General features: G+C 32.5%; 2 protein-coding genes across 2 annotated transcripts in view; one reads left to right on the top strand and one right to left on the bottom strand.

Annotated features, from left to right (window-relative positions):
- vvl (ventral veins lacking) overlaps positions 1–19,321 on the top strand; it is a 414,462-nt gene that overhangs the window by 373,003 nt on the left and 22,138 nt on the right. The gene's annotated exons all lie outside the window — the stretch shown is intronic.
- On the bottom strand, positions 7,722–18,121 carry LOC135834140 (ribonuclease H-like). The gene is made up of 2 exons (XM_065347977.1): positions 17,563–18,121; positions 7,722–7,843 (listed from the first exon to the last, which is right to left on the bottom strand). Exons 1-2 carry the CDS (start codon positions 18,119–18,121, stop codon positions 7,722–7,724), a joined length of 681 nt encoding a protein of 226 aa, XP_065204049.1.

Raw genomic sequence — 19,321 nt, 5'->3', positions numbered from 1 at the left:
ATGTCCGCCTATATCGCTAAATCTCTGTAAATCTGTCTATATCTGAACTATATTCAGAGACATTCAGAAATCTGATGAGCTATTTCTACCAGACATAGTACTGCTTTACTATATACCACATAGATATCTGAGGGATATAGTTTTGATATCCAGGGTATATCATTTGATATATCGCAGGATATCTAGCCTATGTCTGTAGATTTCGTCAGATTTCTAGTTGATGTCCATAAAATATATCGTATGTATATCTTTCTTGTGAATTTTTGTATAGAATTTTCAAAAACACATTGGTAGTAGAATGTAAGTCTCAAAGAGAATACAGTGAGTTACAAAGAGTAATGTTTGATTTAAAAAACAAAAAATGAAAAGTTTTTTACACTAGTGATATAATAGGTAGATAATTATTCACTTCAGTATGCTTTTCTTTTAAACAAAATTATTCTCTATAACTCACTGTATTGGCTAAAAGACTTACATTCTACACCAATACAATTTTAATAATTCTACACAAGAAATTGTCAAGAAAAAAGTACATACACATAAATTATTTCAAGAAAATCATATTTTTGAAATCAACAACCTCTCTCAAGCCTCTCACACTCGCTTCACATTACTATAGCCAAAAGGTTGAAGAAATCCAGCTCACTAAAAACCTAAAAATTAAAGCCAGGGAACCTCACTCAGGGGCACCACCAGCCCAGAGAGGAGGTGCCGGTGATGAATAATTTATTTCTTGTGCCAAGTGGGTTATTATGAAATAATTAGTTAAAGTAAAATAAAGTACCTCAATGAAATCAAAATTGTAGTTTAATTGGAATTCACATTAGTAACTTCGTTCGGTTCCAAAATTCATGATTTTCACATTTTTAGATACACAATCAAACATAAACACACATACACTAATTTAGAAAACACATTTTAAAAATTCCAACATCTTTAAAAAGCAAAAAATGGACACACTCATGAAAAACCCCGGCAAATAGTTCAGAATAAAAAAACCATCGTTGTCACTTTTCAGCCATCTTTGATAATAAATTTATCTCTACACATTGCACAAGTTACAGAAAACCAAAACAAAATTATAGAAGAAATAGTTCTATATCTTGAGAAATCTATAGGATGACCCTACTTTTACCCAGAATCATCACAATATAGTAACAATAACCTGGAGATATTGCAAAACCTATATCCTTTTCTAGATATCCAAACGATACCTACAAAAATCATGATAGAGAAAAAGGTGTTGAGGATATCGACAGATATACCTGTGACATAATCGATATAGTCAGACATACATACGATGTCATTGTACAAAACAGAATCTTATAAATCGTTTGTAAATCGTGAAATGCTATTCAGATATCCAAGTGACATAAAAACGCTAAGTTTGGTTTGTTAGGGTACGTTGTTAAATAGATATATAGAGGCGTTGCCAATGATGGGAGGATAAGAATATTTCCCTAGTAGGTCAGGATGAATCTAACTCCCTAAGAGATGTAATATATCACCTTTTAAAATAGTACTTACCCGCTGCTAGCTCAGCTTTTACAACACCAATATGTATAAATTTAAACAGATTTAGTCGAGTTTACCTTGTATTAATTCGAACTGCACGCGAAATAAGAACACACGATAAACACGAACAGTGTATTATAATTTAAGTAATAAATTACAACACGATACTTAAGTCTAAAATATATAAAAAACTCTACGCGTATAACCAATATATATTCCACCGAATAGTGGCGTAAGTAGGATCGCTTTTACCCACCTACGTGTAACTATCAAATTGCCCGCGTTGGGTAGCGAATTTAGAAGACTTAAGTTTAAACGCGAATACTCTCCCTTAAACACGAACGTTAAGGCAGAGGACCTGGGACTCAAGCACAACTCTTACGTAGGAGTGAGTGGCCTTATTACTTTTCCGCGGTCAGACCTACCAGACGAAGCGCGAATCGACAAGTGAAGATCAATTCCATCTCAACTTGGCTTCTAGCCTCGAGTCGAGAAGGAATTGAGCTTTACGAACTTGTGAGCTTTTCACATCTGCCCTTAATGGAACGATGTGAAAACACCTCTTGGGTGGTTCCCACGTACTTAACACCTTACCTAAGTGCATCGAGTATATGCTTTCATCTACGTAAAGTACTGTAGAATCGAACTATTGATTGGATTCTCCAGTACTTCCTTTAGATGAAAGATTTATAAACCCACTGAGAGAGATACGATGAATATCCCTGTCTAGCCAGTGAAGGCATATTGTCCCCTTACATTTGCCCCTAACGTGGGTTTACTTCTAAAGTATCCCCTGAGGAAATGTAGAGGAAAGCACGGAAATTTTGAAAAAAGGTGACATTGTGCTTCACTGGATGTGACCCTATTGCCCCCCGTACTTTGCTTGAGTGATGCGGGGAATAGTAATCCCAAAATAAATTTTGAAACTCTTTGGTTTTTATTATAATTCCAAAAGTGAGGTGGATTTTGAGTGTGCTGGTGAGTTGACTCTTACTGATAAAGAGTAACTACAATTGACCATCAATATTTGACCGAAGTCAAGATATCAATAAATCAATCCAGAAGCTACCTTTGATCTGGTCACTCCACAGCAGGGTCATGGCCGAAATGGTAAGTATTTAAGTACGATTTAATCTTTGAGGGGGAGGGTTAATCTAAAAGGTACCCTTCCTCAATTTTATGATTTCAGGAGAAGATGAAAAAAGCTCAAGAAGTTCGTGGTTGTTTGGCTTTGTTGTCTTTGGATAGTCTGACCAAGAATTTTTGAAGAAAAAATTGCTGGTAAGGTTGGCTTGAGTATAGCTATTGTTTTTACTAAAAATTTTGAAAAATGGATGGTTTTCTATTGGAAAGTCATTCATTGAATAATTTGAGTAGAGTTTTTATAGTTTAAAAAAAAATTGAAAAAAGAAAAAGTTCAAAAAATTTAAAAAAAAATTCTAAAGGAAAAAATTTTATCAAAGTTTGATGTGATATTTGAGCATTTTGAAAGTTAAAAAATTAATCATTGATAAGAAAAAAGAAAAAAAATTAAAAAATTTGAAAAAACTTTGAAGAAAGTGACTTATTTTTCTATTAGAAAAGTTGTCATTTCTTCAAAATGCAAGAAAAATTGTTTTTTAGGGAAGTTTGAAAAATGAAAAAAAAAGTTGAGGAAAAATGAATTGTTTTTTTATCAGAAAAAATGTTCATTTTTTCAAAAAAAAAAAATTGAAATTTTGGAATTTTATTTTTATGATAGAGTGCTAAGTTTTTGGAAAAAATTGCGCTACCTTTCTGTTGTACACGGAGTTCGGTTGAAAGCGAAACTACTTACCACCACTATTCGATGAAACATAAAACAAATTAAAAAAAATTTTGAAAAAAAAAAAAAATTTTAAAAAGTTTAAAAGGAAAATAAATTTTTAAGAAAAATTATAAAAATAAATAGGAATGTACCTAAACAAACTTAATTCTAAGCAACGTTGTTTTTCTTCTTTTTTATTTGTTTAACGTTGTTTTATAGTTAATTAAGAATAAATTAATTTCTAGTCAGTCTTATTTCTCATAATTAATTTCAAGTTTTTTCTTCTTCTTTACAGGTGTATTTTGGTCAACGACGATGGCAAGAGAATTACTTTGTTTATCAAAAACTAAAGATAAGTACAAAAACATATTTACATTTTTATTAAATAATGTAAAATTTAAGAGCATTTTTGTTTCTTAGGATTAATCAGTCTAATTTAAACGCATGATCGATTTAAAATATCTGTACATTTTTTATTTCTAAAAAAAAATTTTAAAGTTATGAAATAAATTAAATAAAAAATGTTGTTTTTGTTTAGGACCAGTTCAGAGAAAGATGGGTGAAACTTAAAATAGGATTGAGCCAAAGTTGAACCAGTCTGTTGGGATATTTTTCGTATTTACAATAAGGTGAGTAAATCTAAAAATTTGGCTTATTTTTATAGCATTTTTACGATTACGTAGTTTAAAATTAGTTATTATATAAAAAAAAATAAGTAGGAAAAATGATAATTAAAATGATAATTTTAATTTTAATTTTAAAATTAGAAAATTCTAACCTAATTCTTTTTGTTCCAGTAAGAAGACAAAGAAGATTTCCTTAACTAATAATGCACAGATCCTTTTTCTTGGCTCATGGACTTCTTTTCCAGGTTGTATTTTCTTTTAGAAAATAATTTTAGATAGAAATTAAAAATAAAATTTGAGTAAACTTATGCCATTTTTGTTCCACAGGAAGACAAAGATAGCTAGATTTTTGAAAGGAATGTTATCCGTCTACAGTCTGAGTCAACATGGCCTTCTGTGCCCTGAATGTGATATCTTTGTTAAAAAAGAATTTTAAAAAAAGTAAAATTAAAATTTTTGTAAATTTTTAGAAAAAATTTTTTGAATTTGAATTTTTTGATTCTGTAAACGTATTTTACGTTAATATAAGGTTGTAAAAAATAAAAAAAAATAATTGTAAACATTCAAAAAATAAATTGAATTTATTTTAAGTTTGTAAAAAAAAATTTACATACATGTATTATTGTATCGTAGTTTTAGAGTACAAATTTTGTATGTTTGTAAAAAAAATTTTTGAAAAAAATATTTTGTGCTATTTTATAACCTAATTATACAAATGTATAGATAAATTAATGCGTAGAGTTTTTTGTAATGGAAAAAAAAAATTATCAATAAATATTCTATAAATTACATCTTAACTTTATTTACATTTTTGGATGTTCATTTTTTCTGCTCTACGGGTCGTTTTAATGGTCGGATCGATGAATGGAAAATGGAATTTAGGTTGACACAGTTTTTTAGGTGGTTTTGGCGGTTACTAGGTTACTGGTGAAGGTCGTGAGCGTAACGGTACCGGTTGTGGGAAGGTGGATGTTATCTTCCAGCTGGGTGGTCTTTTTTACGACGATTTTATTTTTTTATTTTTTGAAGACTACCTGAGCACTTTTAAAGCCAAAATTGTGCTTTTTAAACTGAGTCAAGAGGTAGAAAATTCGCTAATATTTCGAGTTTTTATTTAATTTAATTCAAACCATTTTCCATTAAAAAATCAGTCTGATTTTTCTAAAAAAAAAATTTAGGGGGTAATCTTTTGTAATCAATCACTTTTTATACAATAAATAAAATTATTCAAAACTTCAGAAAATCTAAAAAACGAAAAATTATAAGTTTTGACTTTTTCCTTTCTATTTCAGAGAAATTTAGCTCAGAAAAAAAATAAATAAATAAATAAAAGCTTTCGAAGCTGATTTGAAATTAAGAAATAACAAAATTGAAGGAAAAATAACGTGATTGATTTTTACATTTTTTGAGAGGGTCATTTTTGCTCATATCGACATGTTTTGGGGTTTTTTTTTTTTTTTTTTTTTTATAATTTTGGTACTTTAGTTCGAAATTTTTTTTGTTTTTTAATCGTATTTGTACCTAGGTAATTTTTGGATGGTATTTCTTCCAAAATTCGAGTTTTTTGAAAAAGTAGTTCAAATATTTGGGTATTTTTTACGCGATTTAAAAAATTCAAAAAACTCTGTGCAATTTACCTTGAGTCGATAGAGCGTTAAAATATGAGCCATTAGCCCTCTTTTTTCTCCTCGTCACTAGAGATGACGATGGGCTCTTCAGTGAGCGACACGTTCGGTGTTTTTGGAGCCTGTTCAGACTCGTTTGTCGTCGCGCTGGTTTGGTGCTCCATTTCCTGGGTCCAACTCTGCGCATGCTGGTCAAATAATGTTTGCCAGTTCATCCCAAAGGTGAGGGGTGGTATCACCTGTTGACCGTTAATAGCGGTGAGCGTCACTTCTGGCAGGTTAATAGCCTGAGCGGAGGTCGATGGCATGTTCAGCGTGGCCGGATTTAAGTCGGTACGAGGGGTCAAAATTGGCATTTGCGGTGTCGTATTTTGCGCATCTTTGGGTGCCAATTCTGAGCTGGTCGAAGCTCCTACAGGGTGCTCATCGGATTTGCCTAGTTGGGCATTTTCAGCTGTTTTCTGTTCGATTAATTTCTTTCTTATTTCGATCCGTTTTAATTCGGCCAACTGATCCGGAGTGTAGGGTTTATCGTCAGTTTCCATTTCTTCCTGTTTGATGGTTGGTGGGACTGACATGGTCGGCTTCGATTCGGTGTCTTTTGAAATTAGGCCCTTTCGGAGCATTTCAATGCGTCGTCGATCTTTACTCGGTGGCTGAAGTACTTTCCCTTTCTTGATTTTTTCTTGCAGAGAAATTGGAAGGGGGATGAATTTTTCGGCCAATTTGTCCAAAATTTCTTCGTAGCGTTTGATGTTGTGGTATGGACCAAATTCATCTCTGGGCGGTGGGATTTTATCCAGTTGTTCGAAAAATTCATCTACTCGCGTCGTCTTCGCACCTGCTAACAATCCCCAGTCTGTTTCCAGTGCCAATTTGATGTGGTCAAAAGCGATGTTGTTAAGTTGGGGCGTGTGCACTAATGGTGCTAAAATCAGCTCCGTTACTTTTTTCTCTTTAAGGAGATTCGCGATCTTCGTCATTTCATCGGTGAAGTCATCGTAAGATGTATTGCAGACCACATCAAAATTACCGATCGAGATAAATAATTTTTTCGGTAATATTATCATTGAATCGAGTAATCGAAAGAGATCAGACGCTAAGAGGTCTCGCCGATAGATGGTATTATCGAGATATTGGCCATATTTTTCTTCATCAACCATGCAATGTACCATCGCATGGATATGTCCGTCCCCGATCATCATCGCTTGGTTCATAAAAAGTACCATGTGAATATTTTTAGCTTTGTCCTGTCTGCCCGCGGCGGTGAAGTAAAACGGGTACGCGTTCATTGGATAATAGGGCTCGAGTTCGTTGGAAGATCTGCCAAAACGCGACAGGTATTTTTTGTGGTACCGGGGCTGTTCGGCGGATGGATTTTTCTTTTCTTCAGGTACTTCGGGCTCATTTTCGCGCGGAGATAGCGCTCTCGGAGGCGGGCCTCGCTTCGTAGTACCTCGCGGCATTCTGAATACTCTTCGCTCGTTGATTCCTCGTCTTCCTCGGTTCGCTGAAGGTAGGGATGAACTGCGATCTCTATAATACTCTTGCGTCGGGTATAACTGATTTAGCGGTGTTGAGTACTCAATTTTTTGAGGAATCGAAATTTGCGAGCTCATCGTATCCATAGGTTCAACACCCGGTGCGTCGAATCGAATTTGACGCTGGGGTTCGTTGGTGAGATCATACTCTGGCAGTCCCCCGTACGAAGTACCTAATTCCATTAGAGCTGGAATTTTCGAGTATGATCCTGACGTGATCGAAGAGGAGGGGGTCGATGGTCCAGCTTGAATGTACTGATTCAATTTCTGCTCCATTAGAAGATTGAATCGGCGCTCTAGATCGGTCAATGAGCTCGAAAGCACGGCATTCGCATCGATTTTTTCTTTCAATTCCGTAGCTTGTTTTTCATTTTTGGTTTGTAGATTTTTAATCAATTCTTTCAAGACCTCGACCTCTTTTTGGAGCTGGCCTATCGTCGATCTCATCTGCCTGATGTGCTCGTTGTTGGGGGGTTGGTTTACCACCTGTGTCCTAGTAGGACAATCCAATTGGACGAAGTCGAAATTCGTGAGGCTTCGATTGCACATTGGATGACGGCAAATGATGCGAGAGGGGGTTGTAGTCGTTTTGAAAAGATAGTGGATACATCCCCAATGATACGCATGTTTACAAACCGTTACATACGGTGGATCCTCTTTCTTCACCCCATTCTCGTCCTTTGGAGCGTGCTCCCCTGGCTCGGCCAACGATTCCGTACACTCGTCGCACAATAAGATCTTCATTTCCGTCTGAAAAAATAAAATTTTCAACAAATTTTTATGATTAGTTATTTATTGAAAAAATAATTATTTTTTCATCTTTTTCAAAAATGAATTCATTTTTCAACTAAAAGTTGTGTAAAACTTATAGTTTATTCGATTCAAATACCGCTTACTGGGTCTTGATTATTCCTTTTAGGGGTATTTGAAACTTTTAAAACGATTCAAAATCGGTCAAAATTAGTGATTTTTTGGATTATTGGGCAGTAAAGGGTATTCATTTACATTTTGTTTCGAAAAATTAGCCAAAGATGAAATATTTTACGATTTGTTAAATCATTTTATTGTTTTGGTTTTTATTGGGTTGTGATTTATTTTGATAAATTTTTTCAATTTTTGTTAGTTTTAATTTTTACGAAACCAAAGATTTTTTATTTTTTTATCGAAATACTCAGTTTTAATTTTTGATTGTTTTTGATTATTATTTAGTTACCAAAAAAATATTTTACTTTTTTCTGAAAATATAATTTTCAGCTTTTTATTATTTTTTCTAGTCATTTAATTGCCAAAGCTTTTTTATTTTTTAGTTTTTCAACGTTTTTGTTGATTCATTTTTATCTTAAGTATTTTTTTTTGTTATATTTTTGTATTTTTCTTTTAAGGTAAAAAAAAATCATTTTCTCGAAATGTGTAGAATTAGGTAGGCGAAAAATTAGAAATTTTTATTATTATTCTTCTAAAGTTTTTTCGAACTTTTTATTCTATACTTAATTCACTTTCGAGTTTTGGTTTTTTAGTAGCTGAGATTATTTCGTTGAGGTTTTGAAAAAAGTGTGAATTTTCAATTTTGATCTCATTTTAGTTTAGATAATATTTTCCAAATTTCGAAATAATCTGAATCTTAAATCATCGGTAATACTGAAATAAAAAAAAAAAATTCAAAATGTGTGATGGTTTAATTTTTTGCGGGTTTTATGGGACAAATTTGTTGATTACTAAAAAAAAATTCAATTTTTTCCGCTTAGCCTGAATCTAATCATTTTTCAGTTGATTATCAGTTTTCCAATTTTTTATGAATGATTTGATGGGTATTCAAGATTTTGACACTTGGTTTCAGGACTGCGCTGAAGTTTTCAATTTTATCATTTTTATTTTACGAAGAAAGTTCCAAAAAGATTTCTACTTTGAGTATTTTATAGCGTTTTTTTTTTTTGGGTTGTAAACTCGAGTAGAATTTTTCAAACTTTTAGTTTGTTTTGTGAATTAAAAATTCTAGACATTAGCCCAAACTTGAGTGATGGATTTTTAAATTAATACCTTAGTCGGGGTACAATTTGAAAATTTATAGACGTTTGAGGCAAAATGTGTGATTTTTGAGTAAATCAACTTTTTCTAAAGGAAAATTTTAACCTGATCAAGCTTTGATTCGATTTTTCAGAATTTTCACTCTAATAATTTTAATTGTCAGTGAAATGGGGGTGAATTCGGAACAATACAGAATTTGCATTTTTATGGCTTTTTCTGATAACACTGTTTTCGAATCATCAATCAATTTTCTACAAAAAAAATCAACTTTTGATAATTGGTGTTCGAAGAAAAAATAAATAAGCTAATTTGGTACCAATAATCGGAATTTTTCAGTATTCAAATTTGAGTGGTAGATTCCAAAAAATAGGGTTTTGGATTATTTTAATATGATACCAAAAGTTTGCCACGAACTTAGTGTTCGAATTTTTGGTTTTTTTTCTGAAAAAGGATCAACTTTCTTGGTTTTTGAGCGTTTCAAGATTATTGGCTAGAATCCACAACTTTGTTCACAAATATCTGCTTGTGCTTTACTTCAAAATGCACTAGTTGGAATTCATCGTAGTAGTTATGAAAAGATTTCGGTATTCAAAATTGGTAGGCTTTTGAAACTGAGAATTTCGATGGAAATGGTGCGAATTTATTGTTCGGATTTTGGAACACTTGAACGATTTGTAGGTAATTCTTTCTTTTCGCGAATCTTTACAAAACGTTGAATTTCATTTTCATTTAGAGAAATTTGTGTACTTTTAATGGGAGAATTTTGTGTGTTTTTCATGCAGTTTTCCGAAACAGTTAAATTTAGTACCATTTCTGGTGTTTTGTTTCCAAAATTTATAGGGTTTTTAACACTTGACATTTTTAATGTTCGAGATTTTCTAAACGTGTTTGAAATTATTATCCAATTTTGATCCTTGCAACTAGTGGCAATTTTTTGATCGAACCGGTAAAATTAGTGAGCTAAATGCACTTGTACTTACTTCGGTTCTGTAGAAATCTTCCAATAATTCGTACATCCAGTTTTTGGAATACTCCACTTTCTTCAATACTAGGTTTAGGCGTTTCAGGTATAACTTATAATTGTTTCGCTCAATTTTTGCAATCGAAAAAACACAATGTTTTGAAAGTAAAAAATACAACTGTTTTGACCGAAAATTGATAATAATTATCAATCGCGTTCAGCTCGATTCACTCAAAATTTACCGAACCGGTTGACGTTCGATTCACACCGTGGGTGGTGTACGAATAAATTTTGTTTTAATTACCGCGTTGTAAATTTTTAATTATTTTTCGCGATTAATTAATTGTTCGAAAAATTTTATCGATGTAAACTGAATTAAATTCTTTTAGGAGTAATTGTATTTGACTTTTGAAGTTACTAAAACTGCACGATATTTTCTATTGAATAAAAATTTAGAAGTTATCACCTTCGAAATAGAATACTAACTGAATTTAGTTTTGATTTTTAAGTACTTATCCCGAATGTGTTTTTTACTCCCTGAGATCCCTTCCCAAAAGAGCTAATTTTTATAAGGTCCAGACTCTCGTATTGGAAAGTCTGGTACCTATCGATTTTCAAAGTGTGAATATTCGATGTGTCGAAGGATTTATTCTTTGACCGTGTTTTACCTCGACAGATTTATGTACTTACCAGATATGGACGAATTCGTTGTCCATGTTCTCGTAGTTTGGAGTAATTTAGCCTATAGGCATTATTTTTCGCGCTGAGTGTATGTATAATATTGTAGGTAACCTTTTAAGTTGTATAGGTGAAAATGAAGTAGGCGACACGTTGTTCATACGTATTTTTTAGCTTTATTTTAACATAAACTTAGGAAAAGATACTGGGTATGAGTATACACAATATGGTGCGAGTCACCGAAAAAAAAATTAAAAAATAACAACTACAAAGAACACCAAAGTAACTCGAATAAATCATTCTTTTTTATCCTCTTTTCTCGTAGTTATGTATGTCTTCCCCAAGTCATATAACCAATATCCGGCTATGACGAGGCCCATGAATTTCGAGGTTGGGCGTCCCTTTATTGTGATCGGATTTTTGGGCGTAGGAGGTAAGTTCACTTTGACCTTCCACTCTTTCGAGTCGATCTGCTGTTTTTCACCTTTTTTCGGCATCTAAGAAAAAAGAAAAGAAAAGAGGGGGGGAATCGAAGGGTTTTAATTAATTTAGTCAGTTCAATACGACTTTAATTTTATTGACTTAAAGTTTTGTGGTCCCTTTTTATTCATTTCATGAATATTTAGTTTCGAGTTAGGAAATAGGTAGGTACGTATACCTATTCCTTTGATTTTGAAAAAAAAAATTCATTTTAATCTTTCGAATTTTATTAGAATTTGTTAATGTTTCATTTTGAATTCTACTTTCAGTAGTTTTAGAAAAAGAAGATCGTAAAAAGTTCAAAATTTTGTATTGAGTAGGTACCTACTTATTAGGTTTTTTCGGATTTTTGTTTGTTTGAATCATTATGATTTTCAAAATTCATGTAGTTAAAAAATATTCCCCGAAGTTTTATCGTTTAGATCGGTGAAATAAACAGACGAATTTTGTGTGATGTAGATAGGTATACCTACCTAACTGAAATTTCATTTGGATTTAAACTTTTTAGTATTAAAATTTCCTCAAAATTGTCCATATTATTCATTTTGGTGAAAAGCTAATAATTTTGAGATAATGTGTTTCAGAATTTTTTCTAATAGGTACCTATTTGGTAAAAATAATTTTTATTTCTGAACTATTGTGAGAAGTTGTCTTCGTGTGTATAGAATAAGGTATTTTAAACAAATTCTAATTTTTATTTCATTTGGAGAAAATAGACAGAAAATTTTGGGTAAATTTGCCAAATGATTGGAGTAGGTACCTATTTTCCGTAAATTTTTTAGTTTCTCAATTCCAAATCTTACCTATCAGGTATTTTTTATCATGTTCGAGCCAAAAAAAGGAGTAATTTTAATAAAACTTGAGAAAGGGAAAAAAAAAAAAATCTGTTTGGTAGGTACCTATTGGGATTTTTTGTTTTATCCAAAGGTTCAAGGTAGGATTATTTTTTGAGTAATTCAATACTAAAATTTCGAGGCAAAGTTATTTTAAGAAAATTTTCTACTTAGTAAGATGGTTTTGGTTTGGTAGGTAGTACCTACTTATTCAGATTTAACTGATTTTTAGGTTATTTTCCTAAATTTTCAAATTTAGTTTTTGGCCAATCGCCTTTTGGATGATTTTTTACTAATTTTAATTATTTTCAAAAAAAATGAAGATTGAAATTTGGTTCTGATTTGAATTTGTTCGAAGTTTTTCAGGGACCACATTACTTTTGTGTCGTGAATACTAAAGTTTACGACTTTTCTGAATCAGTTTGTTTTGAATGATTGAATCTACTAGATTTTGTGTCATTTTATCGAAATCGTTTCAGAATTTTGTACTCTAGCAGAGTACTTGGGAAATGTTTTGATATGGTTGGGGGTAAACCAGCCATGATTTCCCATTTTTGGGGTGTTCCACAATTCCGTTTTTGAAACATTTTTTGAGGGTTCTGAATGGGTGTAAATTTTTCTGCTCGTATTAATGAGCAGAAAAATTACCTCATGCCGAGAATGGCAAATCTCAATTTTGGCTTAGTAGGATGATCGAATACTTCCGGCTGGCTTGTGATTCGTTCATCCTACTACCCTATCTATACTATCACATACACGTATAGGTACATATAATGCAAAATAAATAGTACATAACAGGTATAGGTATGTATGAGTGATAATAATACTTACAGTAGATTATCAATCGAACAATTTTCAACTAAATAGGACTGCTCTAACTGTAGCAGGATACCCACGATGAAAATTACGCTTAATAACTTCACGATTCACAAAACACTTTCAAACTTTGCTTTTTCATGCACAAGATGCTTTTTAAACCACAGTCTTCGAACGTTTGTCAAGCAATCACTCAAATCTATATCCAATATTGCGTCAGTCGGGGGTATTATTATTTTATTTTATTGTGATTAGGTTTCAACCCATCCGGTTTTGGCTAAACTTTTTTTTCTTATCTGCGATATCTTCTTTTAGAACTTGCAAAATTCGAGGAAATTATCGGCCTCGGCGACGTTGCAGATAACATTGTCGTCCGATGGCTGGTAGATAAATTGATAATTTTCAATCTACTTTTAATCTCCTCTTATTTTGCTCATAGGCAGGTGTCTTTTTGCCATGTCAATATAATTGACTATTAGCATTAATTTCAGGGGAGATTTTTAGAGTAATTATTTTCCCATGAAAATTCAGTTTTTGATGGGTTAGAAAGCGAAAAGTGATTTTTGACCCCTTTAGAGTGCATTTTTGGTATGGGTAGAGGAAAGGAAATCGAAGAGAATTTATTTCTTCAACTTTATGATCGATCGTTTTTAATTATTAGCCTATATCCGTCCATTTTAGCCCTTTTTTATAATTTTCATTTTTTGGAAAAATTTTCAATTTTTCAAATTTTCATTTTTTGAAGGCTTTTTATTTTCCTGACTGTTCACATTATGTTAGATCGTAATGAATTTCTACATTCGACCATTTTTGAACATTTTCATTTTCCAAGAAAAATTTTGATTTTTGAAAAATGAGTTTTTTGTCAAATTTTTGTCTTTCTATGGGTATGGGTGTATGTGAGAATTGGATATTTTCCATTCTTCCCTGGGTTTCGTGATTTCAACGTATACTTATTTTTGTCAAATTTTTTCAAATTCTTCAAATTTTTTGAATTTTCAATTTTTTCAAAAAATTGCTTTAACTTCATCCATTTATGATCTGGAGGGTTGGGGGTTTGAGGTACGAAATTTTTTCCATGCCTATTCATATTTAATGTAATTTTTTAAATACAATAAATACTTGTAGATTTTTTCAACTCTTTTCAGGTTATGAGTTTTTGGTTTTTTCATCGAAGTGTCGAGAGGGTGGCCTTTCTACCAGAAAAAGCCACTCTCTGGGCCCTTCGAGAAAAAATTTCCAAAAGTGAGAAAAAAGTGGTTTTTTGAATGAGTTTTTCAGCATTTTGGATGCAGTTTTCTTCATTCCTTATACAGAGGTTTTTATTTTGAGTTTTCCCCCTGCTGTTTGGATTGTTTGGAAAAATTTTGAATTTTTCGAGCCATTCCAATGTATCCCATAGTTCTCCTTTTTAAAAAAATTATGAATTTGCCAAGAGAAAATCTCCGTTAACCCAGTATGAATTTTCAATTCAATTTTTTAATGATTATTTTTTATTAACTCTGATTAGCAATTTTTTCAAAATTTGGACGGTTTTTTCAAAAATTGACAATTTTAATTTTTGTGGAGCAAACGTAATATGGGGTGTTTTGACTTTTTAAAATTTCATTTCAAAATTTTCATTTTTGAAGTTTCTCTTTTTTCTGAAGTTGTCAGAGGTACAAACGTAGGCTAATTTTTAAGGCAACTATTGGGGCGAATTGAGGGCGGATGTGGTGTCCCCCATTCAGAGAGGTTTCTCTTTATTTCCGAAATGAAGAAAAATGGGCAAAGATGATGAATTTTTTAGCAAATTCTTCTTTGCTTTCTGATTTTTGTTTTGACAATTTAGAGCAAATGTTTAGGTGAGCTCTTTTTGTCTCCGAGGTCTGAGTTTTCATTAGGTAGACAACTCTGAATGCTTGTGCCAAATTTTTTGGCAAATTCTTCAGTTTTTCGTCTGAAGAGTGAGGCAAATGTCTTGTTTTTATAACTTAGGATCAATTTGAAAAATTGAAAAAATATTTTGGGACGCTAATTTCGATCAGCTTTTTCTGAAAGTTTTCCCATTTTTTGAATTCTCTCAAAAAAATATTGTTTTCTTTTAGAATGTATTTTTTGGTATTTTTACGTCAATAATCAGCATTCTGTTGGGTTTTTCAAATTTTGTTTCGAGAAGCTGCATAAAATTTTAGTTTTTTGACTCTTCTAAATTTGAAAATCCAGAGACTTTTTCAAAATTTTCGATTTTGAGGTTCCATTCTTATGAATTTGAAATTTTTTAGTTTTTAGCCTCAGTATTCTTAAGAAGTTACTCTGAAATTTTTCTTTCTGAAAAATGATTTCAAAGTTGATCAGAAAAGTTTTGTCAAAATATTCTTCCCAAAAAAAATTTTATCTTTATTTTTGAGAACAAGTTTTGATTTTCTCTTTTTGCCTTTTTGGTCAAAAAAGTGAAAACTTTAGAGTTTTTTGAGATATTCCTATTGGTGAATTTTGTCCAAAATTCTATAGGGAGTAAAAAACGAAAACACAACAAAAGGGTAATTTTATCATTTTTTGTTGTAATTTGCGAAGAATCGGAAATGGGCCATTTTTATATGGTTTTTACATTTCCTAGAAATAGTCGAAATCCTAATTGAATTTTGATTTTTCATTCGCCCCCCTTTTTTTTTATTTTCTGCTCCTCATTTCCTTCACTAATTTTTGTAAATTTTATTTCTAAAGTTCCCAAAATAGTACCTGAGAAAAGGTTTCAGAATTTTAATAATTTTTATGGAGCGAATGCGTTTTTATTGTTTTTAACAAATTAGAATTTTTCCTTTTCATACCTGTCTCTTCTTTCCCCTTTTTCATTTTTTCTTCATTCCTGTCTTTTTCGAAAAGAGAGTGAGAATTGTGCTGAAAAAGTTGAAATAAGTAGACAAGTATATATTTTTATTCATCATAAGATTTTTTATTTAAAAATGCATGGAATACGCTAAATAAAATTACAATGAATATTGCCGAAGCAAAAATTGGTATCCACCTTTTAGTTGGTTGAAAGCTTATTCTAGCATCCTCCTGTGTTGTCTCTGTCTCAAAGAAAATGATTGTGCTTTGATCATTTTCTATGACAGTGACCACTGAGCTTTCAGAGCTCCTATCAGGTGAACTTTCTTCAGTCGCGTTTCTGACCAATTCTATGGTTTCATTTATCCTTTCATAAAATTCAGAGTCATTTGAACTTTCTGAATCTTCGTCATCCGTTGTCCTAAATGGATTTGCTACAACTTCTATGGCATTTTGGTCAGTATCCTGATTTTCCAAAACTGTCATAGAATTTAGGCTTTGATATTCTTCGTTGTAGGCTTCCATAACTGCCTCAAAGAATAATGAGTAAGGGTCTTCATCGCTATCCGAACCATAGTCCAGTTTTTTCAACTCCAATCTTGGTCTTTTAATGGCTTTGGGGTCCTCCCCTAGGCGCATTTTTCTTTCCAATATGCGTTTTGAACGCTTTGGGGTTGAAGTGGCTTTGTCATTATTAGACTTTTTAAAATCAGATTTCGTGATAGCTTGATTGATTACTGATTTTTCTGAGGTTGAGTCGCTCAATTCCTCATCAGTTTCAAGACTTGGTAATTCTCCAAAGAGATTTTCATTTTCATCTTTTGGTTCCGAATCAGCCAAGTTTACAGTGATATTGGGCTCACTAGTGGGTTCACCAGTGGGCTCACGGGGAGTACACTTTTTGGGTCTTCCTCTAGGTCTTTTTATGAGTGAGGAATCCTCAAGTAGTGCCCCTGTACTTAAGTCTTTAGAATTTTCAAAATTTTGGACTTTCTTTGGGTCTGTTGGGCCCAATTTTTCCAAAATTTTGTCATCCTGAGTGGGTTCTAGTTGAATAATTTCTTCTAGAATTTTATTGGTATCAATAGTACCTTTTTTATTTTCAATTATTTCAGGAGTTTTTTCGACTTTACCAAAGTCTATTTTCCTGGGTCTCCCCCTCCCTCTTTTTAGGGTTGGGGTTTCTTGGACTGCCCCAGCAATTTCTGGCTGTTCAGGGAGATCCAATTTTGGAGCTTTTTCAGTGTTTTCAGGAGTTGAAGTTTTCAGATTACCTTCAGCTTTCTTAGCCTCCCTTTCCGCTGCACGTTGTGCACGCGCATTGGCACTGAGCTCCTTCAAGACATTGTTTGAAGCGTTTTTAAGGTCGCTTTTTGAAATTGGCTCGAAATTTGGAGTTATTAACTCATCAAATTCTTCATTCATTCCGTTTTGAAGTTCCTTCTCATATTCAGTCAAAAAATCTTTAATTTTCTGTTCTAAGGTTCGAGAGTCTAATTTTGATTTTAGACAGGTGTCGTTTTTCAGTTTTTCCAAATTTTCTTTGGAAATGAATGGGGTGAGTTGGCGTATGTTGGCCACCCTATTGACTGTACTTCCATCCTTAGGCTGTAATAAGTAACAATTATGCCCGTTTCTCTGAATTATTACGAAAGGACCTGTCCTTTTTTCATACAATTTTGATGCAGTTTTTCGTTCCGCATTTGATTGTTTATGATTTGTCATAAGGACCCAATCTCCTGGTTTTAATAAGATGGGGTCTAAGTGCGATTTATTGAAAGCATATTCTTCTTCAATTCTTTTTAATCGCCTTTTCTCTCTTATGAAATTTTCAATCACTTGTCTTTCAGACATTTCACTTATACATTGCTGTTTTTGCTCGACTGTGTAGACAGCCTTTTTCGCAAGGTTATCAGCAATTATATTCGTGTATTCATGTTTTCTGGCGTAAACATGAATAAATTCTACGCTTTCAAATTCCATTTTTAATTCTAGAATTTTCTTGAATAGCATTTCATGATGAACTGGTTTGTTTTTAGCATTTTTCCAGTTATTCGTTTGCCATGTTGATATGCTATAATTTAGAGCTTTTACAGCATAATTGCTGTCACTCAAAAGTTTTACTTTTTTAATATTATTCGCTTTTAGTACTCTAAGTGCCACATGAATCGCCATTAATTCTGCCAAATTGTTAGAAGTGGCATAATGCTTATTGACAATTCTTTCAGAAATGTTCATTTTGGAGTCTGGAGCGAAACAGATTCCAATTCCAGCTATGGCATTTATATCGCCATTTTTGGAGCAAGCCCCGTCAGCTGTCACCCTGACGTAGCCATCGGTGTCATAAATTAAGTCCTTTTCTGGATCTAATTTATTTTCCATGCATTTTAAAAATGTCGTCGAGGGAATTTCTTTCTCAGACATCTTTTTCCTAATTTTTGTCAATTCAAATTTAAAATCAAATTTCATTGATTGTTGAGGTAGGGTTTCACAAATTTTATCTTTAATTCCCCATGCCTCATTAGGTTTAAAACCGAAGGAGGTTGGTGTATTGTTCAGCTCCAACTCAACCTCAGTAATGAGTAGGTGCCATCCCAGATGAGTTTTATAGGGATCGTGATTTTTATTTAATTTGACCCTAATTTTATCTCCAATTGACCTCATCGTCCTTTCCACAGACGATGATTGTGGGTTATACACATTTGTGTGCGCCACTTTTATGCCATGGTTTTCTAATAGGTTATACCATGAGTCTGAGATAAATTGTGACCCATTATCTGTTATGACCTTTTTGATCTCAATATTTTTATTACTTATGTACTCTATGATTGTAGCCATTTGTTGACACACTTCTTTCTTTTTAATTTGAAATAGGGTGCGCAACCAGGTTTTATTTGAAAAAATATCTTTCACAACCAAGAGGTATTTTGGTTGATTTTTTAAAGCAGGTAGGGGTCCATAAATGTCCGCTGAGAGTACATCGCCAATAGCATATGCTTCAATTTGTGCATATTCTATTGTTTTGCTATTTGTATAGCTTTTATTAACTTTGCATACGATACATGTATTGCAAATTTCCTTTATATATGCCAACGAGCATTGATGGTAGTAAATTCTGCGAAAAATCATGTCCAATTTCGCAGCCCCTACATGACCATAGGAATCGTGTAAATAATCTATGGTATCATAAAAAAGTTCGTCTGGGAGACATGGAACTTTCAGTCCATTTTCCAAAATTCTGTATAGAACTTTTTCATTGTTCTTAGAATTTTGAATTTCAAATTTCATCATTTTCAGTTTCTGAATGTCACGCTGTTTCTTATTATTTAAAGGAACTTTTTCTTCTAAAATTCTCATAATTTTTTGACACGTAACATCAAAACTTTGAATTTTACCAATTTGCTCTAATTTTCTATGCAATTCTGAAATATGTTCTTGCATAAAATTTACTGAAATGGGTTCAAGATCAGAACCAAAATTTTCGATATCAGTATCTGAATTTCCCAAGTCAGTGTCCGAACTTTCGATATCAGCTTCATAACAGTCAAGCTCTAAGGCTTTAATTTCCAGCTCAGGCGCTTTAATTTTGTAAAGTGACTTATTTGAGTGGATCATGTCGTACAC

The sequence above is a fragment of the Planococcus citri genome, chromosome 2, assembly GCF_950023065.1.
Source record: "Planococcus citri chromosome 2, ihPlaCitr1.1, whole genome shotgun sequence".
Lineage (NCBI taxonomy): Eukaryota > Metazoa > Arthropoda > Insecta > Hemiptera > Pseudococcidae > Planococcus > Planococcus citri.
Note: the sequence above shows the minus strand (reverse complement) of the source record. Positions and strands in the feature narration are given on the sequence as shown.

Bases quoted from the DNA above. Each gene is read 5' to 3' on its own strand.
- LOC135834140 (XM_065347977.1), bottom strand. From the start codon at position 18,121: ATGTCTGAGAAAGAAATTCCCTCGACGACATTTTTAAAATGCATGGAA. The intron at 7,844-17,562 runs GTATAAGTGAAA...TTATTTTTTCAG, and splicing joins AGTCGAGCAAAAACAGCAAT to ACGGAAATGAAGATCTTATT.